Genomic DNA, 14,656 nt, shown 5'->3' with positions numbered 1-14,656 from the left:
CATAGATAGGACACACCAACAGTCTTTGTAGATTCAATTTTAATTAATAGTATCTACCCAGAGAAGACACTTTCACACCTTTTTGATGTGATAATTGCATTTGTGAATCAATACAGCCTTCCACATATGAACTGGGAAAACTCACTGAGTAGTGATCTACAAAGCAGCTACTGTAGCTTTGAAATAGTATATGAGTTGTTCATCTTTCCAAACTTCATGGAAAAGGCAAGTTATCTCATTGAAGAAACAAATTACTAGGGAATGACGGAAGCATCACACAATCTCTCTTTCTTTGGCAGAATTGTAAGAGAGTAACAGTAAACATCTCCACTAAAAGTCAGTTTAGAATGTTGAGGAACCCCCACCATATCTCCTCTTATGTGGCCAAACCTATGTAGGCTCTTGCAGAGATAAGTAGTTACTCAGGTCTTGGATGAAGAAAAGAACCACATAAAATCTTACTTCATTGCAAATAGGACAGCAGACTGCCTGCAAAGTGTATACTTAGTTAATGCAATTAAAACAACAACGATATGCCTACGTGGGTAGGTATCTAAATTTGGCACAGCATGGTTGGTACAAGCCACATTCAGGGGATTATAAGAAGTCAAATTCGAGCAGAGGAGAGGAAGAAGTGGGAGAAATAGGAAGGGGGAAATGTTTGAAGATTGGATGGAAAGATGAGAAGAAAAGGTCCTGGAACAGACGTGAAAGCAGAGAAGAGGATGTAAGCAATAGAAGCCGGTTGGAAGGGCATATCTTCTTGCCCTTACTAGCTTTGGGTGAGGATCCAGCTACCCAGTTGCTTGGGAGCATGTCTGGGACTATCCTGAGGGACAACGAAGGCTCTCGGTTTAAGACAGGGCCTGATGATAGACTACGACGAGATTAGCTCACCCAGGAGAGGGGAGACCCAACTAAAGGCAGGTGTGTCAGCTTAGTCTGGGAAGGATGCAGGGCACGGGGAGAAGGGGGTACGTGCAACAGTAGCTCTTTGAGCTACCAAAACTAGGGATAATGAAGCTCTGCGGGAAACTGAGGTGAGAGGAACTGAGAGGTTAGGCTTTCTCAACCCCTCTTCCACCTATCTGTGGCTCGAAGAAGTGGTTCCTCTGATCGCTCTAGATGGGTTCAACTTGGCGATAGACGGCAGGGAAGGGGAAGGTCGAGGGGTGAAGGTCCCCTGGCCCTGCGCAAAAGAGCAAAGGAATGGCGGGTCTCCTTTGCCCTTCCTCCCTTTTTTCTGTAGCCCTGTGCTGGGATGGAACCTCGGATAGCCAGCAAAGCTTTTAGAGGAAGAATGTTCTGTTCCGGCAGCACCCTCCGTCTCCCATTTCCTAATCCTCTCTGGACATTCCCCAAGATTGCTCCTATCTATTTCTCATTCCCGCCCTTAGGGTCTCCGCACCGCTCTAATCTCCAGCAGTGCCTCTCCATCAGAATACTACTCTCTCCTCAAAGCAGGCGCTAGCTGTCCCCCACCTTCGGAAGTGCCTACCATCCCGCCCCCCCCATCCGCCTTCTCCACTCTGCTGCCGCTGGACTCGGGGTAGTAGGGGATCAGGGGTGTCTCTTGGTTTCTTCCCTGCTTCCTGGACTCTGCAGGGGACTGTAGGGCGCAGACAGAATAGCGCAGTCTAGGAAAGCGCAAGACAACTCCAGGTGCAGAAGTGTGTGTGTGGGGGGGTCACTGGACTTGGGATAGACCTCTTCCCAGTTCCCAAGTCTGACCCTCTCCAACCCTCCTTACTGCGCCTGCAGCCTCCTGTAGTTCGTTGTTCTGACCCAGCATCTCCTTTTGCTTCTCACGAGGGTGAAGACATTACTGGCGCTCCCAATTCTGCAGCTCCCAGAGAGACTAGGGCCAGTTCTGCAGGTTCGGGTCTATGCTATATCTCTCTTGACCTCTTATACGGTCCATCTCCCATGGAGAAGGCGAGTCTTCTCTAGTCAGAGAGGTCCTGAACTGGAGACGTGCCAGGCTTTCCAATGCTAGGAAATAAAGTGGCTTCTCCCGTCGCAGGCAGATTAAGAAGCTCTCTGTTCTTTCCTTCCAGTCTTTCTCTCTTCTCCCGGGGCTCTACGCTGCCCCCGACTCGCTCCCCCGCTTGCCATCCTTCCATATTCTCCCTAGTCCTACCCTGCTCCAGCTCCATCCTTCCCCTCCTACCACTCTCGCCTCCTCAGCCTGCGTGCCCTCCTCCCTCCCTCTTTCCTCCCCGTCACTCCTCCTCTCTTCACACACACACACACACACACTCCTCCTTCCTCTTTCTCTCCCTCCCTTCATTCCACAAGTGTCGCTTCCCTTTCACTCGCGCACTTGGGTAGCTGGAGAGGTGAGAAGGACCCGGCGAACGAGTGCAAGGAGACTAAAGAATAGAGGGAGGGGGACCGCAGGGACATCGGACAGAAGGGGCCGTAGGACAGACTGACATTCTCAACCATCCTCAGCCCCAAACACCTGCTACTGAACTGACCGTCTTCCCCTCTCCCCCCCTTCCCCCTCCCCACACCTCCACCTCCCCCCTCAGACCCTACGCGCAACGCCGCGCCCAGCCCCTTGTGGCCGCGCGCTGGAACCAAGCGCCGCCGGCTGAGAGCGCAGTGGCCGCGGACAGAGCGCCCCGCGCCGCCCCCTGCATGTGCGGCTCCTGGCGGCACGCAGCCCCCGGCAGCCTCGGCAGCTTCAGCAGCTCCAGCGGCGGCGGCTCCGGTGGTGGCGGCAGCGGCTCCGGCGGCTGCAGAGCGGCGGAGCACAGGCTGGGAGACACAATGCGCCGTGTCCTTCGCTTGCTCCTCGGCTGTTGCCTGACCGAGCTGTGCGCCCGCGTGTGCCGGGCGCAGGAGCGAGCAGGGCAGGGGCAGCTCCACCAGCAGCAGCAGCAACAGCAGCATCAACACCTGGACAACGTGGTGGTTCTGTCCGGGGGTAACCGCTCGGGAGCCGGGGAGCCTGGGGAAGCCGCCGGAGCTTCCGAGGCGGCCCCAACCAAAGCCCCTACGCCAGACTCCTGCAGAGGCTACTTCGATGTCATGGGACAGTGGGACCCTCCGTTTAACTGCAGCTCTGGGGACTTCATCTTCTGCTGCGGCACTTGTGGCTTTCGGTTTTGCTGCACGTTCAAGAAGAGGCGCCTGAACCAGAGCACCTGCACCAACTACGACACGCCACTCTGGCTCAACACTGGCAAGCCCCCGGCCCGCAAGGACGACCCCCTACATGACCCAACCAAGGACAAGACTAACCTTATTGTCTACATCATTTGCGGGGTGTGGCTGTCATGGTGCTGGTGGGCATTTTCACCAAGCTGGGGCTAGAGAAGGCTCACCGACCCCAGCGGGAGCACATGTCCAGGTGGGTTCCCCCTTCTTTCCCATTCCACCTCCGTTTTCCCCTCCCCCTGGCAACGCCTTTCCAGCCTCCCTCCTCACTCTCTTCTAGGAGCCGAGCTGGGGAAGCCAACTTTGGACTGGGGAGTGCAGGGAACTGACACTTTTCTCAGCGCAGGTGGGGGAGGTTCTTTATTCCCCATCTTGTCACACTCCTTCTTCACCCGCAGAGGGGTGTGTGTGTGTGTGTGTGTGTGTGTGTGTGTGTGTGTGTGTGTGTGTGTGTGAGATGGGGGGGAGTCCAGAGGAGGTGTGCATTTGTGTGGCAGAGACACTGAGCCGTCCCGTCCCCCTTCGAGTTCTGGGATTCAGGACCACGTTCTCCAATTGATGTGGGCTTCTTATGTAGCCTTAGATAAACAGCGCTAGATTAGGCGCAAAGCAAGGAGGGTTGCAAGGGGAAGGGGGTGAGGGTGTGTGTGTGTGTGTGTGTGTGTGTGTGTGTGTGTGTGCGCGCGCGCGCGTGTGTGTGTGCAAGCGTGTGTGCTTGAACCTCATCTGACTTGGGAAAATAAGGCGAAGGAGGCGTTGGGTGTGGGAAGAGAACAAAAGCCTTTGGGAAACCGATCGGTTTTCCAAAGCAACTGCGGATTCTCCCGGAGAGGACTACAGTTCACCCGAGACAAGAACCTATTGTTCCCCCTCCTCCCCTCAACCCCCGCCCCCTTTCTTTTTCTTTTCTCTCGATTTCGAAGCTGGGAAGCTCTGGTCACAGCACGGAGTAAGCAGCGAGAGTAGTGCTCAACGCTGCTGGAGCTGAGCTGGGTGCCCTGCGCCAGAGCAATCAAGAAGTGCCGCTGCTAAGCCCCCTCCCCAAGAACTCGACCCTCACAGAGCCCCTTCCTTCAAGACATTAGCCAGTTGTCAAGTTTTCAGTCTGTCTCATTCATTTTGCAAATCCCAGGCAAGGGGAAGTTGGAGCAGATGGAAGAAGACATTGGAGGATTACTGGAGCTATTTTTCTTTTATATATACATCTGCATCTATATATAATAAACAAGAGAGTTTAAATTGATCCCTACGTCTCGGTAACTTTTGAGAGCTGACACAGTGACAAGGACGCCTTCTACTGGGGGATCAGCAATGGGTGGCGTGGGCTTCCGAAGGGGCTCTATCCCGGGTGCGGTAGAGGCTAGATTGCGGCTGGGAAACAGCTGAATGACCGGCGCCTGAGAGCTTTCCCCTGCTCCTGGAACTGAAACCGAGAGATGAAGTCCTCTCGTGCTTCCCTCCCCGTTCCCCCCACCCCGCCCCAATTCGGGGTCGTGTGTGTGTGTGTGTGTGTGTGTGTGTGTGTGTGTATCTGTGTGTGGCTGTGCTGTTTTGCCTCTCCTGAACAAAGAGACCCACCAAAAATAGGCGAAGGAATGCATCACCAGTTCACTAGCAATTACTTTCTATTTATACACAAGGGGATCAGATTAATTTTTCCTGGGAGGGAGGGGTTTTGGAGGAAGAAGTGTGTGTGTGTGTGTGTGTGTGTGTGTGTGTGTGTGTGTGTGTGTGAATGTTTGTGTGAGTTTGTATGTTGGGGGGGTGGATTCTACTGGGTGTCTGCAGGCTTCCTTGCGTGCATGGAGGGACTCTGAAAGAAAGATTGGTTAGTAGTATATAAAAATAATTCTCCAGAGGTTTCAAGAAGCCCTGACCTACTAAACAAATAAAAAAAAAAAAAGCAAGCCCCACAGACACACTCAAACCACAGAACAACCCTCTAGTCCATAGAGTATCACAGTATTTCCCCTTAACCTTGATCAATTACTTTCCTCTCTGGCACTTGCTTACTAACATTAATTTCCTGCATCTTTGTTTTCGTTAAGACAACTAGTACAGAGAGTCTGGTATAGATTGGCTTTGGATGTTTCTCTAAAACTAAATGATTCATAGAATCATAGAATGTCATAGCTGTAAAGGTCCTTTTGGAGACCCTTTTTACCCCCCTCCCCCATTTTACCAAGGAAGAAACAGGCCTAGAAATAAAGTGTCATGGCCAAGGTCACACTATGAGTGAATGGTAATACTAGACTAGGACCCAGTCTCTTGAATCCCATGCCACTATACCATTATAAAGGGATAGATAAACGATATAGTTCTGCTACTTGCTTGAAATCTCAAGCTTTTTCCTGAGGAAACCAACTTCCATGGCTCTTAAACAAGCTTTGTTCATATTTGTGGGTATTGAAGGCCAAATATTTCCAAATATCTCCTAAAATAATATACTTATTCTAAAGTGGAGTGTGTATTTCAGGGAAATCTTTAACTTGGCTGTTCTAAAAGTAGAGGAATTTTCTTTTACTGTACTAATATGATTTTCCAATTATATCAGAGTTACAATGGCAAACTCATTATGACTATATTTTCCTTCTTCCCCTACTTGAAAAACAAGATTTGGCCAACCTTTTTTTCCCTTCCCCAAGGATCTCAATTCCAGAGGGCATGGTGGGGGGGGAGGGGAATAGGGACTTTAATGTGCAAATGTCCTTCAAATCCTAAAGAAAATACCTTATGGTCCTTATTAGGCTATAGCTGAAAACCCTGTCCTTGGGGGTAGTTCAAGAAAAGTTGCATATCTTGGAACACTTTTACAAGGCATAGAATGTTTAATCAGAAAAGGTGAGCAGTAGCCAAGATAGTTCTTCCATTCATTTGAAGTATTTTACATTGACTTTCTGTGTATGACCTTTATGCTTACTTTCATAATGCTGAAGCAGTGCTGAACAGGATAGCTCCAAGTTTACTGTGCTCTGTTCACTAATCTCTTGTGCTGCTCACAATTTCAGTTCCTGACAATGACAATTTACTAACTGGTGTCCATCTGAAGATACTTAGGGAATTGCTGGGCCTGGCCTGAAACACCAAACTTAGTTGCAGGAACCCTTGCATAAGGCTGCCTCTGTGTAAAATTAATTCGATGGTCCCAGCCCTGTTAATTGGTTTTGTCTGGGACAGAGGGACACAGAGATTGAATTAGTTCTCATCTCATCTGAAAGCATCTCCTCTTCAGGGAGAGGTTGAAAACCTGACTGAAAAAGGAGAACAGTGTTGATTCAGCTTTTAAACTTTGCCTGTGGTAAACAACATGCTTCAATCTTCTTCTGAAGGGCCTTGAGCACCCACATTTTTCCAGGGAAAATGATATAGACGCTGTTTGCACATAACAAAGCCAGTGGCTGTGAAAATTATGGTGGTGTGCAGTGCATTTCCCCTCTGTGCTGTATAAAAGTAATAAAAGAACAACTGCACCAGAGGCTTTGAGGACCCTAACATTTGCTGAATAACATTAATTTCCTGAGTCCCAGAGAAGTTAATGGATTCCTTCTAAGTAACACAGTAAGTTAGAGTCAGAGCCAAGAACTGGAATTGGTGGCATTATGATTCAACTAATTTAATGGAAAGCAGTGGAAAGTGGATGGTGGAAAGTGAATAGGGGGAAGAGGACTGACTAATGTAGGAATCTGTAAACTTGAGCTCTAATCTAGAATAGATTAAGAGCAGGTAGGAACCTCAGTCAACACTGCCACAAAGATCCTTTCAATGATAGCCATTATTTACTATGTAATTTGTAATGAATAAAATTATGGGACCTCACAAACCTGAAGAGCCCTGAAGCAACTGGCCCTTTTGCCATTATATAAATCTATTTTTGTCTCTGCCTTGCTTTATTTTTCTCAGTTTTAGCCTCTTCATCTGTAAAACCAGAGAGTTGGATTAAATGATCTCTAAGGCCCCTTCAATTCTATCACTCCAAGTCCTACATCTGGTTTGGGTGCTGACAATAATATTGGGCTGAAGGGGACTGCCTGACCCACTTTGAGCTGTAAATTAAGCCATCAGTGAAAGTAGAAAAGCATTCCCACAGATACTCATGTTTAATCTAAAGTCTTTTCAATCTTTGACAAAGGAAATGTGGAATTCCCAGCCCACCCGTGCCCTGAATAAATGCTTCTTTTGCTCTGCACTAGTCTCTGCATATGAAGGTGGGTTCAAAGATCCACGGAATGATCAAAGCCTCTAATGTTTTCTGTACTTGCCCCAAGCAGGACTGGACTTTATTCTAGAGGCATCCATTATAAGTGACCTTTGGGGGAATAACATGTGTTGAAGGTTCTTTAGACTTGTAGCCAGTAGGGAGCATGTGTCATTGTTTTGCAAACCTTCAAACAGAATCAGAAATCCAAGTGGCAAAGTAAATAGCACTGTGTCCTGGGTATTTTTTTAAACACTCTTCAGAGGAGCTGGAGTCCCTAGACTTATGGAGAAATGGAAACAAATCATTAATGTGATTTTTTTTTTACTTGACCTTCTTCTCTCTTTTTCAATTTCTTTTTCCACAACCTTCCCCCTCCTTTTCCTTTTTTCATAAAGACATGGAATTTAATCTCATGATCTCTTCTCTCTTTCCAAGCCCAGGAATCCCATACATAAAATGATGGGCACTGGAGAATGTCAAGGTTGTTTTCCTTGCAGAATACCTCAAATACCTATTAGCTTTAGGTTTAGTCACTGATATTTCATATTTTGAGAAAAAAAAATCCAGTTCTTGTTATGAGCAAGAAAATGCCCATAAATCTTTCTTGTGTCAAAAAGTTAATGCATCTTCATATCATAGCAACTAATATTGGGAAGTACAGAACCACAGCGGGGAGAAAAGTCTTAATTAAAGAAGTCTGTTACTTACCCATAGTAACCCACTGAAAAAAAAATGGAAATCTTACTCTATGCATCTTTGACAAAGGAAAAAGGGAGTACTGTCTACACATACCTTTACAAAATCTCTACATGAATAAGCAGATGTTCAGCATAGAGTTCTTAGTTCATGGCATTTGTTACTAAAGCATCACATTAAGTATTTGGATTCTTTCTGGTTTCAGTGGGAGCATTGTTTCTAAGAGCACATATGCATCTCATGTTACCTAGATTAAGGCAAGTTCCTCTAGGAAAAGTTTCTTTTACTTTTATGTTGCTTTTTATAGGTATTTTAGAGCTGAGGCTAGGTGATTTCTAGAATCCAAGTTTTATAAGTGCCTGATTACTATCCCTATTACATATTTATTTACCTCTTCAAAGTCCTGAAAATCTAGAGAGGAAATAGTTTTGGAGATTGTCTTTTCACTTGTTTTCACCTTTGAAACTCACTGCAAAAGTACCTGTGTTACAATGTTTACGGAAAATTTGATAACTAACTAGAATTTGTAACACTTTATTTCAGCTGAATATGGCCTCATGTCTTATGCAGACATGGGTAACCAGTGTGGCATAGATCTTCTTCCACATCTTTAGCCACTTTTGTTGGACCAATTGTGGCTCTTTTGTCTCCATGCTGTTCTTTTATTACCCTCCATGGCAACTCTGTACTTACGGGGAAGTGGTGTTCAGAGCTATAAAATATTTTGCCAGATGACTAGGCTCTGTAGTTTTATGGATAGGTTGATTTTGTTTATTTTGCTTACTTTCTCTGTCTCATTTTTATCATTTGTACATCAAAAAAGATTCTTAAAGGTGGGTGCAACCTTGTTAGCTCAATTGGTTAGATAGAGGCCAAGGTGATACATTTCATCCCCGTTTGGACCAGTTTTTTTTTGTTTTTGTTTTTTTGCTTTTTGGTGAGGCAATTGGGGTTAAATGACTTGTCCAGGGTCACACAGCTTGACACTTGACACTGTCAAGTGTCTGAGGTCAGATTTGAACTCAGGTCCTCCTAAGCTCTATCCACTGCACCACCTAGCTGCCCTTAGTTTAGCTCTTTTCCAAGGTCATAGTTTGCTCATACCTCTTAGCACTGGCCTTGAACGCATATATGGTTGGTCATAATGAGGCATGAGGGACAGCAAGCAGGAGAACATGGATAGAATAACAGAAATCTATCACCACTAAGAGAAGTATATGTTATAATGTATTGTGAATCATTGTCATGTGTGAAATTTCAGTGGCTAATATTTTTTAAGCACAGTAGAAGCCAACTCCCAAATATCTTGGGGGAAAAAAAGTTTTCTCCAATGCAAATTCAACCTTCAAAGAACAACTTGCAAATATATATTTTTTCTAAGTATCTATGGAAAGCTTGTGGGATGGTTGATGTCCTAAATGGCAATTGTAAATATGCAGAGTAGGAGATATTTGATATTAATAATAAGCTTGATTTGAATCCTCTCCTGTTATGTACTTCTATACTTAGGTTCTATGATTATATAGGAGAATATAGATTACTCGTATTCCCATCATTCTAATGGAATATCTCTTCATTAGCTTCATGTCATACTTTTTTCCTAGTTCTGCATATCTTCTTCCCATTCCATTTTTGTTGTTTTTTGGTTTTTTTTGGCTAGGCAATGGGGTTAAGTGACTTTCCCAGGGTCACACAGCTAGTAAGTGTTATGTGACTGAGGCCGGATTTGAACTCAGGTTCTCCTGAATCCAGGGCTGGTTCTCTATCCACTGTAACACCTAGCTGCCCCGTTCCCATGCCATTTTGTGAATTTCCCAGGACCATTTTGCCTATTGCCTATTTCTGACTCTGGTTGATATAACCTGACAGGCTGATCCACTGGGTCCATGGAACACTGAAAGGGAATTTGATAAAGCAAAGCCCTCTTTAGTGCTTCATGTTTTGTTTGTCTGAATTTTGTCATTGTTCATTCAATACTGACTAATAAACATCTATCTATACCTGACTTCTTTACCTTTGCCCAGTCATTTGACAGCTTCTGCCAATTATGCTGAACGTAACAGACTCATGCAATGCTACAAGCTTAGTCTGCTTTCAGACAATCTGGTTTTTTGACATTGTTTCCAAGAATGCATAGAATCTAAAGAAAGCTCTTTTGTGGCCTAACATCAAGAACTGCCTATGGCATTCCTAGAAGACTGTTGAAATAACAATAGAAACCCCTAGGTGGTAATGCATAGTGCACCTATGTTGTCCAGGGCAAGATACTACTCCTAATGTGAACCTCTCTACACAGCACCAGGCTGGCATAGATGGGTTTCAGAATATATTCCTTCTATAGGGTGCTTATGTAAACATACACACACGCAATGCAACATTGAATGTCACTTTGTGATATCTCACAATATAGCACATGGTAACTAGTCAGGAAATTCCAGCCTTAGTGGTAGAAGGAAAACTGAAATATATTCCCTTGATTATCATTTGTGAATTAACAACCCATTTTCCATCTCTGTAAAGCTAGTATTTGGCATGAAAATTAGTTTGAGACCCTGAACAGCAGAGTATATTGCACTTATACCTAAGACTATGACAGTGTTCCTTTTTGTTGGATGGAACTGTGGGGGAGTTGAGTAATGATGATGTTGAGGATAATGATAATGATAACCACATTTCGCATTTGTAGAGTACTTTAAAAGTCATAATGGCATAGTGGATAGTAGTCAGGCCTTTGAAGTGAGGTTGTCCTATCTCAGACACATACTAGTTGTGTGAACATGAGCAAGTCACTTATCCACTCAGTGCTCTCAGCAATCCTATGCTGACTAGAGTTATGGATAAGTCACAATCTGTATTACTGAAGAGAGTTTTCACAGAAGAGGTTCATAAACTGATAACTGTATACATATATGTAGATATACACATATATGTCTGGCATATATGTTCTGCATTATGTAAAATGTTTTAGAAGAGAAGGATGTGTAATATCTACTATACCTAGTAGAAGGTAATTTTTTTTGGGGGGGAACATTGATTATATCTGTGTTCTTCATTTTTCTCAGGGCTCTTGCTGATGTTATGAGACCACAGGGCCACTGTACAACAGACCACATGGAAAGAGACCTTAACATTGTCGTTCATGTCCAGCATTATGAAAACATGGATACGAGAGCTCCTGTAAATAATTTACGTAAGTACAGCTGGTACAATCTACTTTAGGTCAAGCAATGTAATATGTAGCAACTGCTTTCAAAGATCACAAATTACATAGTTGAGTCGGAAAAGGTTTTCCTATGTTGGATTAGGCAACCAGTGCTGCTCATAGTTAAAGCAGAGGGCATATACAAAGTTGAGTTTGGAGTGATTGTGTTTTGTTAGAGGTTCCTTGTTTCATGACTTTATTTCCCTGAGTGAATCAGGTTATTTCTTCTTTAAAGTTTTTATGGTAGTGGTCAGTTAACAGATAGTGTCATGATTAAGGAGGGATTTTAGATTCTTTATAGAACATTGCACTTCCTAAAAAAAGTTAAATACTATGATTTTTAAGTGGTGGTAGTCGCAGGTAATGAATCATCCAAAGTGAATTTGATTGCTCTCTCAAGCCAAAGCAGTTACGTTTGGTTTCGTGTTGCCATTATTGTTCTGTAGCTGAGCAAAACTACTTGTAATCTTGGAAAGTTCCAAAGATGCTTTCTATTCTCTATCTATCTAACAAATACTATTGACTAGAGACATTGACTAATGGGAGCTGAGGAAAAACAAGATTGCTTAGCTTTTGACAATATTGTACTATTGTGGTTATTCATAGCTATTCTGTTTTCAAGTAACCCCTGCATAAAGTAATGCTCAAGGGTTGGTTTAAAATACTAAAAACCAGATAACACAAGAGATGCATTTAACTGTGTCTCTGGGTTCAGAAATACTGAAACCAAGTAAAAGTTTAACATATTCCATAATCTCTGTTCCTTTAACTGAAACTTAGCTTCATAATTGTGTGGAATTCCATTAGCTGCATTGCAGTTTTAATGATTTCTGGGTTTGAGCTAGTTGGGTATAAATACCCACTATACCCACTATAAAAAATTTTTAAAAAATCTTTTAGCTATAATGTTTAATAGGCAGAAGAAAAAGTTGGTGGGGATAAGTGAATAAGTAATGTAAACTCATTAATTATACATTGTAAAGATTTTTCATTGCCACATAGTCTGTCCTAATTTTGGAAACCCTTGCCATATATTATGGAAATAAACATTCATGCAGTTTTTGAAATGGGTTAACAAGTAGAACGAATGAATAGTTTAGATTTCATTACAATCAATCATGTAGACCTAATTTACAGGCTGGACTGTACATAGATGTGAGTAAGCAGTAGATATTTTTCAGGGTAAAGCATCTTGGTTGAAAGTTTTGTGAAAAGCACGGTAAATTTGAACTACTCTGGCAACACAATTGTGTTGGATTCTGTCTTTAATAGAAATGAAAACATTCTCCTTCAGATCTTTTTTCATCAGGAAATAAGTTGAACCAAGATTTATAGGAGTGTTATATGTTGTGATTGATTGTGCTACGTGGATAAAAGAGATAAAATGGTATTGAGTCTACAGCTATAAAAAGTGATTATTAACAGGTTTCTCATTTTAAGTTACAACCTTCAGGATTATTTCAAATAGGGGCTTAAACAGACATACAAACTTATTGAAGTCACTTGAGTTTCATTGTTCTATGAGGCAAAAGGGGAGAGAATATTAATATTTCTTGTTTAAATAAAGTATTTTCTTTTAAAGTTTTACTAATGGCAAATTTGGTGATGTAGAAGAGGGGAAAAAAGATTCTTTGAGAAATCTACCAGAGGCTATGGCAGCTTCTTTGAATGTACCTTCTATATTTGGGTACCTGATAGCCTTTTAGAGCAAGGATTCCACTTTAGTCTAGGCATGGACTATTCCAGAGAACAATTGGACATTTATGTGCTAACCTTTTGATTGGACTGCCCTCTTCTAGAGTATGTGAAGGAATGATTGGGATTCACTACCTCTAGAAACTCTGCTTAGTGGGTTGGCATTCTGGAAATTTTCCTGGTCTGTTTAGGAGAGATTGTCCTGCTTTGGTACAAGGACATTGAAAAAGGCTCAGTTGTGCCCCTGTAATATGTATATTCTTCTTCAGAGAACCAATAGATCTGATCCCATTTTTACAAAACCTTATTTTTATTGCTCTGTTTTTTAGAACACATTTATTTCTGAATATATCCCTTCTTATCCCTTACCCATCAAGCTGTCTCATAACAAAAAATTAAAAAAAGGAAGAGAAAATAGTAGTTCAACAAACCAACTCATGTATCAACTGTGTTTGAAAGTATATGCTGTACATACACCCATAATCTCCCATCTTTGCAAAGAAGGAATGGAAATAGATTTTTCTCGATTATTCTCTGGGGCCTAACTTTGATCCCACTGTATTAAAAACCACCATTTTTGCTATGATCCCCTCACATGTTAGGCAGAAGACTTTTTAACAGGCATTTGTGTAGCACCAAGGTCAATTTTTTGAGAAATTATTTCCAAATTTCATGTTCCTACATCTGGCTAGAGGCTCTATGGTTATCATTTGTATATCATGTTTGGCCTTTGTCAGTCATCTATTCTATATTTCTATTTGTTTTTGTTGTTCAGTTATTTTCAGTTGTGTCCCACTCTTTGTGACCTCTTTTGGGATTTTCTTGGCAAATATTAGAGAAATTTGAAATTTCCTTCTCCAGCTCATTTAACAGATGAGGAAACTGAGACAAACAGGGTTAAGTGACTTGCCCAGGAGCACACAGCTAGTGAGAGTCTGAGGCCAGACTGGAACTAAAAAAAGTGAGTCTTAGTGTGCAAAAATTCTCTAGCTATTCATTTTTCCTTTTCTCCCTCTCAATCACTGATATTAGATCACTTCCTAGGCTTTTCCTTATGCTTTTCTGCAAAATGTTAGAGAGTATGAATCAGTGCAGAATCCCGAGTATATGTATGAACTGCAGGGAGAGGGTGTGTTGGTGAGGAAAGTAATAATAACAATAACAAATAGCAATTGCTAAGATTTATATAGCACTTTAAGTTTTGCAAAGACCTTTACATGTGTTATCTTATTTGATCCTTACCACAACCCTGTGAGGGAGGTATTAGCATCTCTTTTAAAGATGAGGAAACTGATTATTAGAAAGGTTTAGTGACTTGCCTAGAGTCATGTAGCTAGTGAGGGTCTGAGGCAGTAATAATTGATCTCAGGTCTTCCTGATTCCAAGTTCTGTACCCTACCACTGCACTCCCTAGATGCTAATAACAAGTGAGAAGGAGATATTGTCATTTGGGGGTAGATGTCTGTGAAGCCTTTCAATGTAATATATCATGCTATGTTGTTCCTGATATATGAAACTTGAGATTTTCAGCTCAAGGTGGATTACTCTTCAGCTGATGCTTATTATATTCCTGTAAGACATTCATTGATATTGCTTAAAAATATTTAATCTGATCATTCAAAGGTCCATGACCTCTCTGATTTGGATATAGACACAGATAAGATGGTTGGTTTTTTTCCACAAAATCTTCCTCTCTTCTG

General features: G+C 42.9%; 1 protein-coding gene across 1 annotated transcript in view; it reads left to right on the top strand.

Annotated features, from left to right (window-relative positions):
- The first annotated feature begins 1,075 nt into the window (after positions 1 to 1,075).
- SHISA9 (shisa family member 9) overlaps positions 1,076 to 14,656 on the top strand; it is a 432,091-nt gene continuing 418,510 nt past the window's right edge. Inside the window, 3 exon segments of the mRNA XM_020978395.2 lie at positions 1,076 to 3,271; positions 3,274 to 3,358; positions 11,122 to 11,249. Of these exon segments, the coding sequence (XP_020834054.1) occupies positions 2,644 to 3,271; positions 3,274 to 3,358; positions 11,122 to 11,249 (841 nt within the window). The 5' untranslated portion in view covers positions 1,076 to 2,643.

Source organism: Phascolarctos cinereus, unplaced genomic scaffold, assembly GCF_003287225.1.
Source record: "Phascolarctos cinereus isolate Bilbo 61053 unplaced genomic scaffold, phaCin_HiC Scaffold_4;HRSCAF=312, whole genome shotgun sequence".
NCBI lineage: Eukaryota > Metazoa > Chordata > Mammalia > Diprotodontia > Phascolarctidae > Phascolarctos > Phascolarctos cinereus.
This window is presented reverse-complemented; position numbering and strand designations above follow the sequence as displayed.